The sequence below is a fragment of the Typha latifolia genome, chromosome 4 (assembly GCF_019914945.1).
Source record: "Typha latifolia isolate L0001 chromosome 4, TyphaL0001v2, whole genome shotgun sequence".
NCBI classification, from domain to species: domain Eukaryota; kingdom Viridiplantae; phylum Streptophyta; class Magnoliopsida; order Poales; family Typhaceae; genus Typha; species Typha latifolia.
In genome coordinates this window covers 3,813,097-3,829,519 of record NC_133089.1, presented here as the reverse complement: position 1 = coordinate 3,829,519, position 16,423 = coordinate 3,813,097, and the positions used below count along the sequence as shown (strand labels likewise).

Genomic DNA, 16,423 nt, shown 5'->3' with positions numbered 1-16,423 from the left:
GCTTGAACATGTCACAACGAGATCTCTCTAACATAACATGCATCTTAAGAGACAAATCTATTATACGTAAATCCCATGTCTTATTTTGATTTTTATCCCTTCAGTTGGTTCGATCTTCTCACTGTTATATCTGCGGGGTATAGCATTAAGCAACCTCCCAAAAGGAAATTAAGTGGAAGAATTCCATCTTGACAATGGCTATTGATGGTGGCTCCGCCGTCGTGGGCGAGTACTGGAGCCAGTATTTTGCAAATAAAAGTACCTCATACTAAATCTAGCGCTGGATCGTGAAGCCAATCTCATGTGCTCTCGTTTTTTTAATTGGGATCGAGTAGTATCATTTCTCCATCTCTCGTTCATAGAGTATATATAATGATAATGCGTTCAAAGAGAATGCACGACCGAGCCAGTTTTGTTTGTCTAAGGAGTACTGCTTGACATGCATATATATATATATATATGCTTGTCTTCACCATATAACCCAGATACTGCACACGGTTTTGGCCCTCCATCTACCGAACTCAGGTGGTTTTTGGGGTGCACGTCTACTATATCCTACTCTTCCAGCTTTGACAGTACGGTATTTTGCTATTGGTTCCAAGCTCCAAGTCCCCACCTATTTAAACCCATCCATTCTTCATCCTCCAAACCACCAAAGCTCAGGCAGCAACAAACTAACAAACGTAGACCCACAAGTAGGAAAAGCAGGCACAAATGGCGATTCGTTTCACCGCCGAGCAGGAGGCCCTTGTTCTTGAATCATGGGATGTCATGAAGCAGGATGCAGCTGACCTTGGATTGCAGTTTTTCGTGAAGTACGTAGTTTGATCTTGCTATGTAATTAAGATTGGCATGTCTACTTACTTACTAATTAGTGCTATCCAATGGTCTCAGGATTTTTGAGATTGCACCATCAGCTAGTGGCCTCTTCCCTTTTCTGCGGGACTCCAGTGTGCCGCTCGAAAAGAACCCTAAGCTTAAACGCCATGCCATGTTTGTGTTTGCTATGGTGTGTTCTTCTTCTTAATTAAGAGCTTACGAATACTTAGCGTCGTCATATATAGATGCATATCTTAATTGTCTTATGATCTTCTTCTACAGACTTGCGAGTCTGCAGCACAACTGCGAAAGATGGGTAAGGTAATTGTGAGGGAGACAACTTTGAAGAATCTTGGAGCCATTCACTCCAAAGCTGGTATACTCAATGAACACTTTGAGGTAATTAGGATCGTTATATATTACTTATTTTTAATTTACCTAATTCACTTTTCTAGATTAATTTTAGGCAGTGCTTAAACAGAAACGAGTACTAGAAAAACAGAATGCAAAATGTTTCAGAGCTTTCTTCAATCTAAGATAAAAGAAGCCCCAAAGTTATTAATGCATATACTAAGGTGGTATAGTTGATCAGTATTCTTCTTCTGATGTAGGTGATGAGGTTTGCACTTTTGGAAACGATAAAAGAGGCAGTTCCATATATGTGGACTCCTCAGTTGAAGAATGCATGGGCAGAAGCTTATGATCAGCTAGTTGCAGCTATCAAGGAAGAAATGAGACACCTCCCTAAAGTTGCAGTTTATGGATCAGAGGCTAAAGTATTCACTAAAGAGAAAGAATCACTGGTGCTAGATTCTTGGGATGTGATGAAACAGGATGCTGCTAGCTTAGGACTCAAATTTTTCTTGAGGTATGATTCTTATTCCATCTTTTACTTTTATCCTTCTACCTAGCAATCATATTGCCTTACTCTATTTTCGCTTCAAATTTACAATTTTCAGGCTATTCGAGATCGCTCCATCATCAAGCCGTCTCTTCTCTTTCCTGAGAGACTCTGAAGACTCTGATGTTCCTCTCGACAAAAATCCTAAGCTCAAACGCCACGCTATGACCGTATTTTCCATGGTAAATGCTCCCTGATTAAATATCATAATATCTTGTAGAGTATCTAGGACTTTTATTCATCATGCCATTGAAGCATTTTCCTAATTTCTGCACTTAATTTTTTTTCCCAGACCTGCGACTCTGCAGTGCAGCTACAGAGGTTGGGTAAGGTTTTTGTAAGGGAAACAACTTTGAAGAAATTAGGAGCCACACACTCCAAGGCTGGCGTAACAAATGAACATTTTGAGGTAAAGACATCCAATTTTTACATTAACATCACATACATAAATGTCTTATTTCATAATACAACAACTAAGTTCAATGATAATTAAACTGTCTGATTCACTACAGGTAATGAGGTTTGCACTTTTGGACACAATAAAAGATGCAGTTCCATATATGTGGAGCAATGAGCTGAAGGATGCATGGACAGAAGCTTATGACCAGCTGGTTGCAGCTATTAAGGAAGAGATGAAGCCAGTACCAAAAGCTGAGCTTCTTTACAAGCCAACAAGTTTCAGCCAAGATGAAGAAGCCCTCGTCGAGGATTCATGGAATGAGATGAGGAAGGATGCTTCTACCTTAGGACTCAAGTTCTTCTTGAAGTATGATTCCTCTTTCTTTCTTATGTTTAATGACACTTTGTTTGAGATGCTTGTATCATTAATAGACACATATTTCTTTAGGATATTCAAGATTGCACCATCAGCAAGAGGTCTCTTCTCTTTCCTGGGTGACTCTGATTTGCCGCTTGATAAGAACCCTAAGCTCAAGCGCCACGCTATGACTGTATTTGCTATGGTACTTGCTAATACTCTACTACTCTCTCTGTTTTCTCTAGGTTGTTCGTAGAATGCTAATGTACATACAATTTACTCATCATCAACTAAGCATGTTACTAATACATACTTTAACTTTTGCAGACCTGTGACTCAGCAGCGCAACTGCAAAGATTAGGCAAGGTCATTGTAAAGGACACAACTTTAACGAAACTAGGAGCCACCCACTCCAAGGCTGGTATTATCGGCGAACACTTTGAGGTAAAGAATCAGTGGAGTATCATCTCTTTTAAATTAGGTCATTGTTTTGGTTACTCTTACATGGATTCTTCTTTTGCTACAGGTTATGAGATATGCACTGCTAGACACAATCAAAGAAGCAGTACCTTACATGTGGAGCCCTGAGATGAAGAATGCATGGGCAAAAGCTTATGATAAACTTGTGGAAGCAATTAAGGAAGAGATGAAACCCCATGCTACACCTGATCATGGTGTGGTTGTCTCTGGAACAAGAGGCTTCACTGCAGAGAAGGAAGCCCTTGTCCTGGAAGCATGGGAAGTAATCAAGAAGGATGCAGGAAACCATGGCCTCAAGTTCTTCCTGAGGTTTGCATCTAATGCCATTGCATAAGTTTGACATGTAGCATCTCTAATTTTGTTGTTAAGTTTCATAGATTTTCTGAGGCATAAGAGCATGCACTTAACCTATATGTATTGGTGTTAGGATCTTTGAGATTGCACCATCAGCAGTTGGCCTCTTCTCTTTCCTACGTGATTCTGATGTTCCCCTAGACAAAAACCCCAAGCTCAAGCGGCATGCTATGACTGTCTTCGCAATGGTATAATTTGATCAATACGCATGATGGTTACATAATAATCAGACCACATTTCTTACAAATATCTAAATTTTATCATGCAGACTTGCGACTCTGCAGCACAACTGCGCCGCGCAGGCAAGGTTGTTGTCAAAGAGACAAGTCTAAAGAAGCTGGGTAAAACACACTTCAAGGCTGGTGTGACGACTGAACACTTTGAGGTCAGGATTTAAATCTTTATTTTCCCTACTAATAGTTTCAGTAGATGATTCAGTTTATCCATGCACTCATCCGCTGTGTTTTCTTGTTAAATGTATACAGCTGACAAGGTTTGCACTTCTGGAGACAATAAAGGAGGCAGTCCCATTTATGTGGAGCAATGAGATGAAGAATGCATGGGGAGAAGCTTATGACCACATGGTCGCAGCCATTAAGGAACAAATGAAGGCATACCCCTCCCTGTGATTCACTGGGACTTCTATGGAACAAATTAAAAGCATGAACATGTTATCGATTACAAGTCTATCTGTTCCTTAACATTTTCTTTTCTATGAGTTGCAGAGAGTCTGTTTGATGTTTTCCTACTGTATTGGGCTTCTTATGAATCGATATGGAAATAAAGATGAAAAATTCTTATTAAGCAACAGAGTTGGCATAACTATTACTGAAAATGGTAAAAACTGAGTAGGAAGTCTTTTTCTCTGTTTATAATCCAGACCTGAGTCAGATCCACTAGGTTTATAAGCTTTCTGCGTTCTAATTTGCCATGCTGCATACCAAATAGATGCCAATGAGCTTAAGAAACCATAAGACGGATTCTTTTTCTCTGCGCTAATGTTTCCTGTAATTACTATTTCTCTGCGCTTCAGATTAATGCTTACATGAGGCACAGATTATTTTCCATAGAATTAAAGGCCATGCAAAGATATTAGATATTAGTATTATTTTAGGATTAATATCATAAGGAAAATAATGCACCGCAGCTAGTTAAACAACAACGGCCAATAACGATAATATCCACAGCAAACCAAAATGACGAACAAACAGATAGGTCGATGCTGGAAAAGATCCTGAATGTTGTCTTCTCAACAAAATAATAATATCAATGAAGCTTAATTATGGAATTTTCTCATTCTATATACAAGAAAGGAGAAAATAATCCACATTCACACACTAGCTTCCAAACCTGAACACAAATTTTTTTAAGGCAGTGAAAGAATGGACAGCCATCTCACAACCTTAAATTGTTTCATCAAGAGCACATTCATGGGAAACAATTAAAAGAGGATTATATTAGTTGTATAAAAATTGTAAATATGCTGCTACTATAATCAGAAAAGGTGCTTGAACATTTGCATACGAACACTCTTATATAACACGCATCTTAACTCTCAAGAAGAAAAATCTACTACTTATCAACCAAATATTGCAGACAAGATAAATGAAAGATACAAAATTCACATCTAGTAGATAACCTGAAGATGAAAGATGGGCTGTTGGTGTCCTAGAACCGTGACCTCGTAAAGCTGATGTCATGTAGCATCATACAACCACCCAACTTGTTACAGGAAAAGAAAAAGTCCTTGTCAACCTAATATTCCATCTTGACAATGGCTGTTGATGGTGGCTCTGCCATTGTGGGCAAGTATTGGAGCCAGTCTTTTGCACAGAAAAGTGCCTCCACTGTTTCAGGACACATTGAACTTCGGTACTCATCAAGTATTCTGCTTCCGGTTCCTGTGCCAAATATAGAGGAGCCAGTACTGATCATGGACATTGGAATGGCCAAGACATCCCTAGCCATCTTGGAGAGTGTTGGATACTTGAGAGTATTAAGCTTCCACCAGTTCAAGATATCAAATTCTTGGATCCGAGGGACAAGAGATTCTTCTAAGTACTGTTCTAATTCTGGCTTTGTTGGCTGGTTCACAGCCATCTCAGAGAGGTACATCTCAAAGTCTAGAAGCCCATCACCAGCTGAAATTGGGGTTGATAGCTGATTATTGTCGTTAAAAGTCATTGGTGTTGATAGCTGATTACTGTCATTAGGAGTCATTGGGGTTGATGGCTGATTATTCTCAATAAAAGACATTGGGGTTGATAGCTCATTATTCTCAATAGGAGGCATTGAGGTTGATAGCTCATTATCCTCAATAGGAGGCATTGGGGTTGATAGCTCATTATTCTCCATAGGAGGCATTGGGGTTGATAGCTCATTATTCTCCATAGGAGGCATTGGGTTTGACAGCTCATTATTCTCAATAGGAGGCATTGGGGTTGAAAGCTCATTATTCTCAATAGGAGGCATTGGGGTTGAAAGCTCATTATGCTCAATAGGAGGCATTGGGGTTGATAGCTCATTATTCTCAACAGGAGGCATTGGGGTTGATAGCTCATTATTCTCAATCGGAGGCAAGCTATCATTCTCAATGGAGTTCATGTAATCATTCCCCATAGGATTCATGTCATTATCCTCTCCTTGTTCAATATAAGCTGGGGTTAATGGCAGTGGCTGGGCAACATATTCCAGATAAAGCTCATGAATAGCATCATTAACAACCTTAACATACCTTGCAGCATCTGCACCATAAATTTTGGAGAAACTGAACTCTACAAGCTTCATCTTGAAACGGGGGTCCATAACAACAGCAATTGCCAAGACAAGGCTGCAATCTTTCCAATATTTGTCAAACTTTTCATGCATATCTTTAGCAATACTGCTTACTATGGCATCTTCATTCAATGTTGCATTTGTCAGCTCTAGCTGGATTTTCCATGCTTCATGAAAAAATATGTTAGCAGTTGGTTCTGCTGTTGCCATGACAACATTTGCAGAGTCATATAAAAGCTTCAAATAAGTGCAAACAACCTCCACTTTTTTCCAGTCATCTGATGATGGTGCTTCATTATAGTTATCGTCACATGTTTCTAAGACAGTAAATGCTTGCTTATATTCCAGGGCAGCCAGCAGCATGAGGTATGTAGTGTTCCACTGTGTTGTAACATCAAGAGACAAGGTTTTCGTGCTAGGAATCTCAAGCTGTAAGGCAATCTCAGCAAACCTTTCTTCACGTGCAGGAGAAGCTTTCACAAATTTTATGCTTTCACGAATATTGTAAATGATACCATGAATTGAAGCAATGACATCCTGAGAAACTATATTCAGGATATGGGCATAGCATCGGACAACAAACAACTGACCTTTGAGCATAAGTGTGTTCTTATTGGAGAGGTGATCTCTGAGATTTGCACTGTAGATGTCATGTGAAGAGCAATTATTATCTAAAGTGATGGTGAATAGCTTGGTCTTCATGTTCCAATCTGAAAGGCTAGCACTAATAGCTTCACTAAGTGCATTTTCTGAATGAGGAGAAGATACCATCATGAAGTTAAGCATTCTTCTATGCAACTTCCAGTCTGTGTCAATGAACTGTCCCATGAGTGAAACATACCCGAGAGTTTGACTTGTCATCCACAAGCCTATGGTAAGGCTGACCCTTCCAGGCATAGCACCAAATGCTTGCATTAGATTTTGCTTTTCCTTCTGATAAATTTTTAAAATTTCTCCTTCAATGCCATTGACATCTACCATCCTGAACCGAGGTTGTAGACTTTCAATAAAAGAGATGAAAGCAGGTTGCTCAACAATGTGAAGTGGGTAATCATGCAAAATAATCATTTTTGCAAGATATGTGTAGCTAAGATCCTGGTCAAATGTAGCATTTGCAAAGCCAGACAATCTGTAACGTCTTTTGGGCGGATCAGTGGTACCACCGTCAGCATTTGTACCTGAAGTAAGTGCCAGCTGCGCCCGTTCTTGACTTTTTATTTTGGGACAGGAACCCAAGGCAATGTGCCTCTTAAGATGGCTAGTACCTGCTATTTTTGAACCTGAACTGTATGCAAATGTCTGCTTGCAAAGTTTGCAGCAAGCGCGTGTACATCCTCCAGACACAGCTTCAACAGTGAAGTGTTCCCAAACCATCGACTTCTTTCTTCTGCGCTTGGAACCTGGTGGGGTCACTTCATTACTGACAGGTTCAGTGTCGCTAGGTTCCCCCATGAGAACTGAAGAGCAAGTAGAAGTCACCAATGGCAAAATTCTGCAGCTAGGCTTCTAAATAGTTGCACTAGGCAACCAGATTAGTGTCTGCTAAATTAAAATCCCCCCTTCTTCTGCAAATTACTCTAATATTCAGCCACAAACTGTGCATAGACCAAAAGTTATTAGGGCAAGATGTGTGTATAGCATTGCTTGGAGGACAAAAGTGTAAAAGTAAAAAAAGGGATGGAATTGAGTAAAGACGGCCATTTTAGGTCGTTCAATTATTAAGCATGCATGTGGTAGCAAAAACTTCATCTCAATCTACGAATCTTGTAACAGAATAAACTTTGTTAACCCTTAAGCATAATAATTATTAGACTTCCAAGAACATCTCATCCTCTTCATTCAAAAAGTTGACAACATGAAATGCAGCTAACATCTGGTTTTACACTTTTACCCAAAGTAAAAGTCAATAAGATATGTACACTACTTAAAAAGATGATAGACATGATTCAGACAAACGTATGCTAAACTTCTAATTTTGTAAAAGCAGCAAAAACATGTAGATACAAGATCTACAGATCAGTCAAGTTGTGATACAGATTTTGAGAGGTCATAAAGGATATGCAAAACATCCAGTTAGAAAAGGATTACATCCAATGTACCCATTCTGCCATTCTGTTACTGGAAAATGAAATGATCTCCAACATTAGACCTAGGGGATGATAATCAACTGATTCTTGCTAAAATATCCCACAGCGACATGAGTTAATTGAATTTCAGAGTTCTGTAGTTCAGTGTTGTCCAACAAATGGAGTGCTTTAGAAATGAAAGTTCTTATAAACATGCCAGTAGCTCCATATTACATGAATTCAGAAGTGAAATTCTTTATCTCTCTTACAAAAGATAAATAGGAATAGTGCCTCTCTAAAACAAGGTCAACCGATAAGAAAAATTTTAAAAAGTATCAGGATGTTGTCCTTTAATTAGGCAAAAGAATAAGGGAAAATGTTTTTAAAGTCTAATGAAGAAGTAAGATTTGCCAAGCATTAAAAACTGGTTGGAATTTCAGTTTTTGCTTGTAGACAATATCAACACTTAATGCAGGTCATTGGTTGGAGTTTCAGTTTTTTACTGCTGCACGCACTTATATGCTACTGATTCTAAAGGTATCACATACAAGAGGTTCAACAGTAGATCTCAGCATCTCACAAGGGTGATGAATCATGCCTCACTGACCAGAATACTAAGTCACACCTTGTGAATTATTCCTAAAGGCGAGAGGCGAAAGAGTGCCATATTTTTTTTGTCAAAAGAAAGAACTTTGTCCCATCTCACATGTAAGAGGCAGGGATATATCCCAAAGCATCAGTAAGTTGACCTTCTTTGTGGCGGTCTTCCACCTTTAAATTCATTCTTAAAACATGCATATTCCTCTGTCATCACCTAACAGAAAAAAAAGTCCGGATTCTATATGCTCCCAGACCCAGAGCTTCCAATTAGCCATTTAGTCCATAAACAATATACAATTCATAAACTATAACGATACATCCAGAGCTGGAGCCTGGAAGGAAAGTGACTAGTAGTACATTTCAGATGTCACATGGTGTGTATTATGAAGTAATCATGGCCAGTTTAAGCATGAACATAGCCACATGATAGACCAAGCCAAGCGCAGTGTGCTTGGAGTAACTGCACCAAGATTCTAGATGGGCCGAATTATACAGTAGCCTTGAAGCACACCCTACCCTAAGCTTGGGCTTTTCTTACCGCCTCTCTACAATTTTTGGCCCAAACTAAAGGAGACATCCCAAATCGATGTCGGAGCACATCCTCACCCTAATCCATAATCCTCTCCATCGGCTAACGGATCTGAGAAGCCCGCCAAAAGAAATCGCTTCCGGATTCCCTACGAGATCCTCCATAGATCTAGTCTAAGTCCATGAAAAAGATCAGAGGCCCACTTGGGAAAGAAAAGGGTGGATCTTTTACCAACAACACAGGAATTGAAGAGAGCAAATCACAACGAAATCAAAACCAAAGAGACGGAAAAGCCGAGAACTATATTGTTTCGACAATCATCGAGAAATTAATGAAACAACGAGCAGCGCGAGAGGGATTCGAGTATTCTTACCGGAAATCTCAACACAGAAAAGCGACGAGAGGACTCCCCCGGTTTAGGGCTTTGGGCTTCTTCGACGCTTCTCCAAAAACCCAGAGAGAAAGGCAAGGTTTTCTGTGGTGAACACGGGCCGAGGACTTCGAGTTGGACGGGGGGGGAACAAACCCTAGAAGAAGAGGGAAAGAGAGAAGAGATGGCGATCTCGGCTCGGGAATCGATCTTTTTATGGGCTCCGTAGCCCAATGGGCTCCGGATTCTGACCCACCTCCAAATCGAGGTGCGGACGCCACCAAATCTAATTGGGCGGCTTCCCCGAGTGGGCCAGGCGACCAGGCCACCAGGCCACAGCCTATCCGACTTGTTTTAAGGTTCGGGAAAATTTACTAATGTACGAATTTGCAGCTCGCACCCTGAACTCTTCGATATTTCCAATTTGCTGATTTGAAATTTGATTCGTTAAAGACCCCTGCTGGGAGTCACGCATCACATGCATGCAAAACTGACCTCATAACTCGTACGGAGGAAATAGACAAAAACTAGTTCGGATAAGACCAAAAGGTGGCCATGACCATTATCCAAAGACATGAACTGGAACACCCGAATCAAGAATCCTCCTACATCTCAAGGCTTAAGAATCCCAATAATATATGTATCGACTCTTTGTTTTAAAGATCTCAGGGGTAAAAAAAAAAAAGAAACTTCAGCATATTTATCCCTTAAAAACTTTTGCAGCAGCTTATCAGGACAAATGGGAGGTCCTTTAACAGGCCATAATTTCACGGCCACAGTGAGGACCAGCTACTCCTTCAGTATACTAAATGCTAGTGTCCAAAGATCTATCGACATTGAACGATAAAAGACAGCCCTAGCATTTATTAGAATCTAGGGTGTTATGCAGATTAATTCATCCCATGTTTTGTAATACCCGGCTAGATGTATATATTCGTGGAACTCAACAACTAGATTACAATGGGCGGACTTATTCTTATTTGTATATTTTAGCCTCTTTACAAGTTTCTGGAACTACTTCTATATCTGTTCACATAATAAAGATGATCTGGGCACCTTTAAGAAGCACAGTGGGTAATTCACTATATATTAGTCTATAATATAAATACACCTCCCAACTACCGTAAGGATATGAGATAAAAGTTCATAAAGGCCGCCTGAAGTTAGTTGAGACTTCAAATAACTCTTATGATCCCCCTTTATACCCGTCTGTGTTAAATTGCCGCGTAGCCCACACCAACCACCATACCATGTTACAATATTTCTCTCGCCACCCCCACTTCTCTAAGCTTAAATTGGTCACCAATTCACTTATATGTAGCTCTTAGATCTCCAACTCAGTGAAGTGAAGCATGGATATGTACGCTATAGAGGTCGAGGATTCAACGCCGGCCGAGGGGAATAAACCCTCTGCTGGTCCTGTTTATCGGAGCATTTATGCGAAAGATGGCCTCATGGAACTGCCTAGTGGAATTGACTCCCCATGGGAGTTCTTCAGGTAAGCATTATATGATCTGTTAGGTATTTGAATTATTTTCTCTATTAGAGGTTCGAGTTATGTTGTACTATTTGCATGCATTATATGATTTGTTAAACGTTTGAATTCATTGAATCACAAGTCACATTGTGCAGTTGATTGGTTCTTCTTCTTTCTGTCAGCTCATGCATCTTTTGGCTGATTAATTTTGCCTTTTGCCAGTGGATCAGTTAAGAGATATCCTCAGGAGAAAATGCTTGGCCATCGCCAAGTTATTGATGGGAAGGTAAGTTAATAATGGCTGATTGTTTCTCTACATTTTTATGCTATGTCTGTTTTTGATCTTTTTCTTTTATTCAACTGCGAAGAAACTTGTGATTAGTAGGCGCAATTGCCTATGTACTGCATGAATTTACTAAACTGGTAACTAAATTGATCAGGCTGGGCCATATGTGTGGAGAACATACGAGGAGGTCTATGATATAGCTATCAAGATTGGATCTGCCATTAGAAAGCATGGCGTGAAAACGGTGAGCCAAGTTATATGTTTACCTATCTGTATTTATAAATTATAGCAATCATAATAATTGAGTTTGTATATGGCCTAATATAATTTAAGAGTGTCAAGTCATAAAAGAGAATGAGTATGAGGTTCGTCTTTTTATTTATGTAGGGAGATCGCTGTGGCATATATGGTTACAACTGTCCAGAATGGGTGATTGCAATGGAGGTAAATATTTTATTCTTGTTCTTGTGAACTTTTTCTCATACAAGTTCTATTTATTGTTTAGTTTGTGGCTTGGTAATCTTAATTAAACGCTAAAAAAACAATAAAAAAAATTAAGACCATTTGTTACAGAAGTAGAAAGCTAACTTCATTATGTGAATATATCTTCTGGAGATATTTTTGTTCTGATCTATCATCTGGTTCTTCTGCAGGCCTGTAACAGCCAAGGAATTTGCTATGTGCCTTTATATGACAGCCTTGGTAGGTTGTTTTGAGTACTAACTTTGTGAAGAATGGATGCCAGAAATTTGTCATGTTCATTACAAATGCATCTTGATTTGCTAGTTTGAAATCTGAACAGAGATGTAAAAATTAGGGCATAAACCAGTGATTCCGTGAGCTAATCCTTTAATTTCATGGATAAATTGCTTTACTATATGAAAAGTAAAAAATTCGTGTATTACTGAATCTTTTGTTATTAAATGTAATGCAGGTCCTAATGCAGTTGAGTTCATCATCTGCCATGCTGAAATATCAATAGCTTTTGTCCAGGAGAGCAAGATAGCATCGGTAAGCTGAAGATTCCATCTTTTCTTAACCATATCAAGCAATAATTGAATTCAATCTTCTTCGGCATCTCCATTCAAGCATTATCTGGCAAATTTCTCTTATATTCTGATTAACTAGACTTGTGATTAGTCCTTTGCTGATGTTCACCAAACGATCCGACTCATGTACCTTGGTCCATGATAGATGTAATAGTACTCGATTTGAAAAGCTTTTTCTCTCTTTCATTTGTTTATCTAAGTACTAGTTGTAGTTCCTTTAGTTTTTTCTACTGAAGTGAGTTTGATGCCTTGTTCATCCTTCTCTTATATGTTTAATATTTTGTATTTTTGCATATAGATAATGGTAACTATGTCCTTTTTCATTTCTCTTAATTATACACAAATTAGGAATCATATGAATAATGGTTCTCAAAATCTAATAAGGATTAACTAAAGAAATCATATGAATAATGGTTCTCAAATTAGATTTCATTTGACATGGTTCAACTTTTGCATGTCTCACTTCTCTAACTCTGTGATATTCAGGTATTGTTGTGTCTCCCAAAATGTGTCGCACATCTCAAGAGTATGTTGAATAGAATCTTGCAGTTAAATGCAAATTTGTGACATACTTTGAGATAACAATATATTTATTCTTCGTTAAAATATATAGCAATCGTCAGCTTTGGAGCAGTGACTAATGGACAAAAGAGAGAAGCTGAAAACTGTGGAGTATCTTGTTTCTCTTGGGAGGAATTTTCTTCCTCGGTAAGATCTCGACTTCTAACATTTTATGGTTTTTGTTCTTGAATTCCATTAAATGTCACCTACTTGACTTTCCCTGAACAGACTACTCACTGTTGACCAAATTTAATTGTATTCCCTTGATAATGCTAATTTTCCTGAAGCATCGGTAACTGCTGCATCATTTATGCAAATATGCCAAAGCTTACCTAATATACTTCTCTTCTAGGTGAATGAGAAGCATAATCTTCCGGCGAAGCATAAGGATGACATATGCACAATCATGTATACCAGTGGAACAACGGGAGATCCCAAAGGTGTTATACTAACAAACAGGGCTGTTATAGCTGAGGTCATGAACACAGAACATCTCCTTCTAGAAACGGATAAAGTGGTAACACTCAAGTTCCCATCTCTAACATCATTCTTATGCTAATGATGTACTTTATCAGATTAGATCTCTTCAAGGGGTTGAGCTGATAAATGTTCAGATTATATTACCATTACTTCATGTATCAAATTTATCTGCTTGTAGGTGAGCAAAGATGACTCATACTTCTCATTCCTTCCATTAGCCCACATATTTGATCAGATAATGGAGGACTACTGCATCTATAAAGGTGCCTCAATAGGATATTGGCGAGGGGTATGAGCAATATATGTTTGCTAGGGTCCTTATGTACGATAAAACTTTTGTTCTAAATTTCTGACAAAACTTTACAGGATATTCGATATTTGATGGAGGACATCCAGGAACTGAAACCAACAATATTTTGCGGTGTTCCTAGAGTTTATGATCGTATATATGCAGGTTTAATGCTTATGTCCTCTTCTAATATTTGGTTAATTCCGCAATAAGTTCTATATATTACTGCAACTTTTATGTGCAATGAAGGTATCAATCAGAAAATCTCAGCTGGAGGAGTTCTGACAAAGATTTTATTCCAATATGCTTATGATCAGTATGTGGCACAATGCAACCTTTTTCCATAAAGGATTTATTTTACCATATTTACAGTGGTTTGTATGTTTTGGTTTTCTTTCGACAGCAAATTAAGAAACCTGAAGAGAGGGATGAAACAAGATGAAGCATCAGCATTTTTTGACAAGTTAATCTTCAGCAAAGTAGGCTATTTGCCATGCTTCTTTTCGTTAGTTATCTATTTCCAGCACTTTTTGATCATCCTTGTTCTGTCCTTATCATAGATCTCGCAAGGGCTTGGGGGCCGAGTACGCCTTATGATATCTGGCGCTGCACCACTACCTAGACATATTGAGGAGTTTATGAGAGTCACCAGCTGCAGTGTCCTAGTACAAGGATATGGTAAATAGCTTTCTATAGCATTGTAGTCATATATTTGCAAATGTTTCAAAGGAACTTTCTATCCAGATCATCTTGTAAATTTTCGAAAAGAAAAACAAAAAGTCCAGCATTCTAATACTTCACATCTAGATGAATGATAAATATTAAATTAAATAATCATCTACAGAAGTTAAGAAAAAAAATCAGAATTTATGACCATACTGCATATAGTCATGAATTTTTTGTTGATACTTCTATGCAGGCCTTACTGAAAGTTGCGGTGGGTGTTTTACATCGATAGCCAATGTATTCCCGATGATGGGGACAGTCGGTTCTCCTGTTACAACAATAGAGGCAAGACTAGTGTCAGTACCAGAAATGGGATATGATGCACTATCAGATACGCCCCGTGGAGAGATTTGCTTGAGGGGTACAACATTATTCTCTGGTTACCACAAGAGGACTGACCTCACCAGTGAAGTTCTTAAAGATGGCTGGTTTCATACAGGTGAAATTTGCAGGTTACCTCAAATCTTTGAAGTCCTTAATTGTCTAAGATAATTACATCTAACCTCCTCCCATTTTCATGAGTATAACTTGTTATCTTCTTAAGAGTTGCAACCATTACGGAGCCAACTTATCACTTTTAGATATCTTAACTGTAATCTTATTATCTTAGAAAGCAAAAAATATTTCCAGAGCTCATCCCCCTTAAGAGTAGTGCACCTCTGAAAAGTATAGTTGTGACTCAGAAAGATTGTTACTTCCTTTACCAGTGATGGATAGCATTTTAATGCTATCACTTCAGGGGGGCTTATGTTTTTTTTTTTCTCTTTTTTTTATCATTTTATATCTCTACTTTTTTTTAATATGATTTAGAAAGTACAGAAATCCTTGGAAACTAAGCTTATGCAAATTGTATTAAATATGTAGGCGATATTGGAGAGTGGCAACCAAATGGCGCAATGAAGATAATTGACAGAAAGAAGAATATTTTCAAATTATCCCAAGGAGAGTATGTTGCTGTTGAAATTCTTGAGAGTGCATATATGCAGTGCCCACTTGTCACATCGGTATAACGAGTTATAGTAGCAGAGAAGTGTTCATGTTTTTATTACTTTAAATTCTCTAATATCAACAATTTTTGGGTCTCAAGAGCCTCACTTTCTCATTTATTTTTCTATGTAATTCAGGTTTGGGTCTATGGAAACAGCTTTGAGTCCTTCCTCGTTGGTGTGGTTGTTCCTGAAAGGAAGTCACTGGAGGACTGGGCAGCAGCTAATAATTTGATCGGTAGCTTCGAAGAGTTGTGCAAAAGTCCAAAAGCAAGGAAGTATGTCCTGGATGAGCTGAACAGCACTGGTCGAAAACATGAGGTAAGTTTTAGGCCATTCATATTGCAGAGTAGTTGGATATCATGCAAAAATCACTTAGCTGAGATCAAATTTGTTACCACAGCTAAAGGGCTTCGAGATGTTGAAAGCGATTTATCTAGAACCAGTGCCATTCAGCATAGAGAAAGATATGATTACCCCAACCTTCAAGCTGAAGAGACCTCATTTACTCAAGTATTACAAGGTCACTACTTACCATGGAGAATTAATACATCTCACTCTTAATAATACTTTTCTTGAATTTTATGCTTGATAAACTTTATTGATGTCAAACATACGTAATTCTTGCAGGATTGCATTGATGAATTATACCAAGAAGGGAAGGGAGCAAAGGCATGATTTTCTTCGCTATGTTTGAGCAGATAATAAAATATAGTTGAGCAATGACTAGAAGCATGTGTGGCTAGTAATTTCCTCCAGAAAGTGTCTTCTGTTGTCATTCAAGATGTTAAGGGAAAAGATGGGGACGAAAGTATTGCAGGAAAATACCATCTATTTTCCCTAGTATTTATGTAATTATTGCTTCATAATACAAGTATCCTGTTAACATGAATAAGTATCTGAGAAATATCTTCTGAA

At 38.5% G+C, this 16,423-nt stretch overlaps 3 protein-coding genes across 6 annotated transcripts; 2 read left to right on the top strand and 1 right to left on the bottom strand.

Moving 5' to 3' along the window:
- Nucleotides 1–898: 898 nt before the first annotated feature.
- LOC140787061 (anaerobic nitrite reductase Glb1-3-like) lies at nt 899–4,115 on the top strand. The gene is made up of 12 exons (XM_073135811.1): nt 899–1,009; nt 1,102–1,218; nt 1,431–1,687; nt 1,779–1,902; nt 2,013–2,129; nt 2,233–2,486; nt 2,568–2,682; nt 2,805–2,921; nt 3,004–3,266; nt 3,385–3,499; nt 3,580–3,696; nt 3,797–4,115. The coding sequence occupies exons 1-12, from the start codon at nt 992–994 to the stop codon at nt 3,938–3,940; spliced, it is 1,758 nt and encodes a 585-aa protein (XP_072991912.1). The 5' UTR covers nt 899–991; the 3' UTR covers nt 3,941–4,115.
- A 623-nt stretch (nt 4,116–4,738) lies between these two features.
- Nucleotides 4,739–9,913, bottom strand: LOC140787029 (zinc finger BED domain-containing protein RICESLEEPER 2-like). Of its 3 annotated transcripts, none has more exons than XM_073135772.1 (2): nt 9,655–9,913; nt 4,739–7,681 (listed from the first exon to the last, which is right to left on the bottom strand). In XM_073135772.1, exon 2 carries the CDS (start codon nt 7,536–7,538, stop codon nt 5,067–5,069), a length of 2,472 nt encoding a protein of 823 aa, XP_072991873.1. In that variant the 5' UTR covers nt 7,539–7,681; nt 9,655–9,913; the 3' UTR covers nt 4,739–5,066. The 3 variants fall into 3 exon arrangements, 2 of the variants coding, with proteins under 2 accessions (XP_072991873.1, XP_072991874.1); XM_073135773.1 differs by having other exon boundaries at nt 4,739–7,543; nt 9,655–9,789; XR_012108736.1 differs by lacking the exon at nt 4,739–7,681 and adding an exon at nt 8,952–9,454 and having other exon boundaries at nt 9,655–9,788.
- A 960-nt stretch (nt 9,914–10,873) lies between these two features.
- LOC140786214 (probable CoA ligase CCL6) lies at nt 10,874–16,400 on the top strand. 2 transcript variants are annotated; one of them, XM_073134483.1, is made up of 19 exons: nt 10,876–11,149; nt 11,351–11,414; nt 11,569–11,658; nt 11,802–11,858; nt 12,068–12,116; nt 12,349–12,425; nt 12,950–12,989; nt 13,077–13,171; nt 13,377–13,541; nt 13,683–13,793; nt 13,871–13,958; nt 14,043–14,109; nt 14,197–14,272; nt 14,354–14,471; nt 14,713–14,958; nt 15,384–15,523; nt 15,644–15,826; nt 15,909–16,028; nt 16,136–16,400. In XM_073134483.1, the coding sequence occupies exons 1-19, from the start codon at nt 11,004–11,006 to the stop codon at nt 16,181–16,183; spliced, it is 1,980 nt and encodes a 659-aa protein (XP_072990584.1). In that variant the 5' UTR covers nt 10,876–11,003; the 3' UTR covers nt 16,184–16,400. The 2 variants fall into 2 exon arrangements, 1 of the variants encoding a protein (XP_072990584.1); XR_012108581.1 differs by lacking the exons at nt 15,909–16,028; nt 16,136–16,400 and having other exon boundaries at nt 10,874–11,149; nt 14,713–14,971; nt 15,644–15,785.
- The last annotated feature ends 23 nt before the right edge of the window (nt 16,401–16,423 follow it).

Coding starts and splice junctions, on each gene's coding strand:
- LOC140787061 (XM_073135811.1), top strand. Junction 1,903..2,012: donor CTATGACCGTATTTTCCATG/GTAAATGCTCCC, acceptor TTTTTTTCCCAG/ACCTGCGACTCTGCAGTGCA. Junction 3,697..3,796: donor TGACGACTGAACACTTTGAG/GTCAGGATTTAA, acceptor AAATGTATACAG/CTGACAAGGTTTGCACTTCT.
- LOC140787029 (XM_073135772.1), bottom strand. CDS start 7,538: ATGGGGGAACCTAGCGACACTGAACCTGTCAGTAATGAAGTGACCCCA.
- LOC140786214 (XM_073134483.1), top strand. CDS start 11,004: ATGGATATGTACGCTATAGAGGTCGAGGATTCAACGCCGGCCGAGGGG. Junction 13,794..13,870: donor CAATAGGATATTGGCGAGGG/GTATGAGCAATA, acceptor AAAACTTTACAG/GATATTCGATATTTGATGGA. Junction 15,524..15,643: donor AGTGCCCACTTGTCACATCG/GTATAACGAGTT, acceptor TATGTAATTCAG/GTTTGGGTCTATGGAAACAG.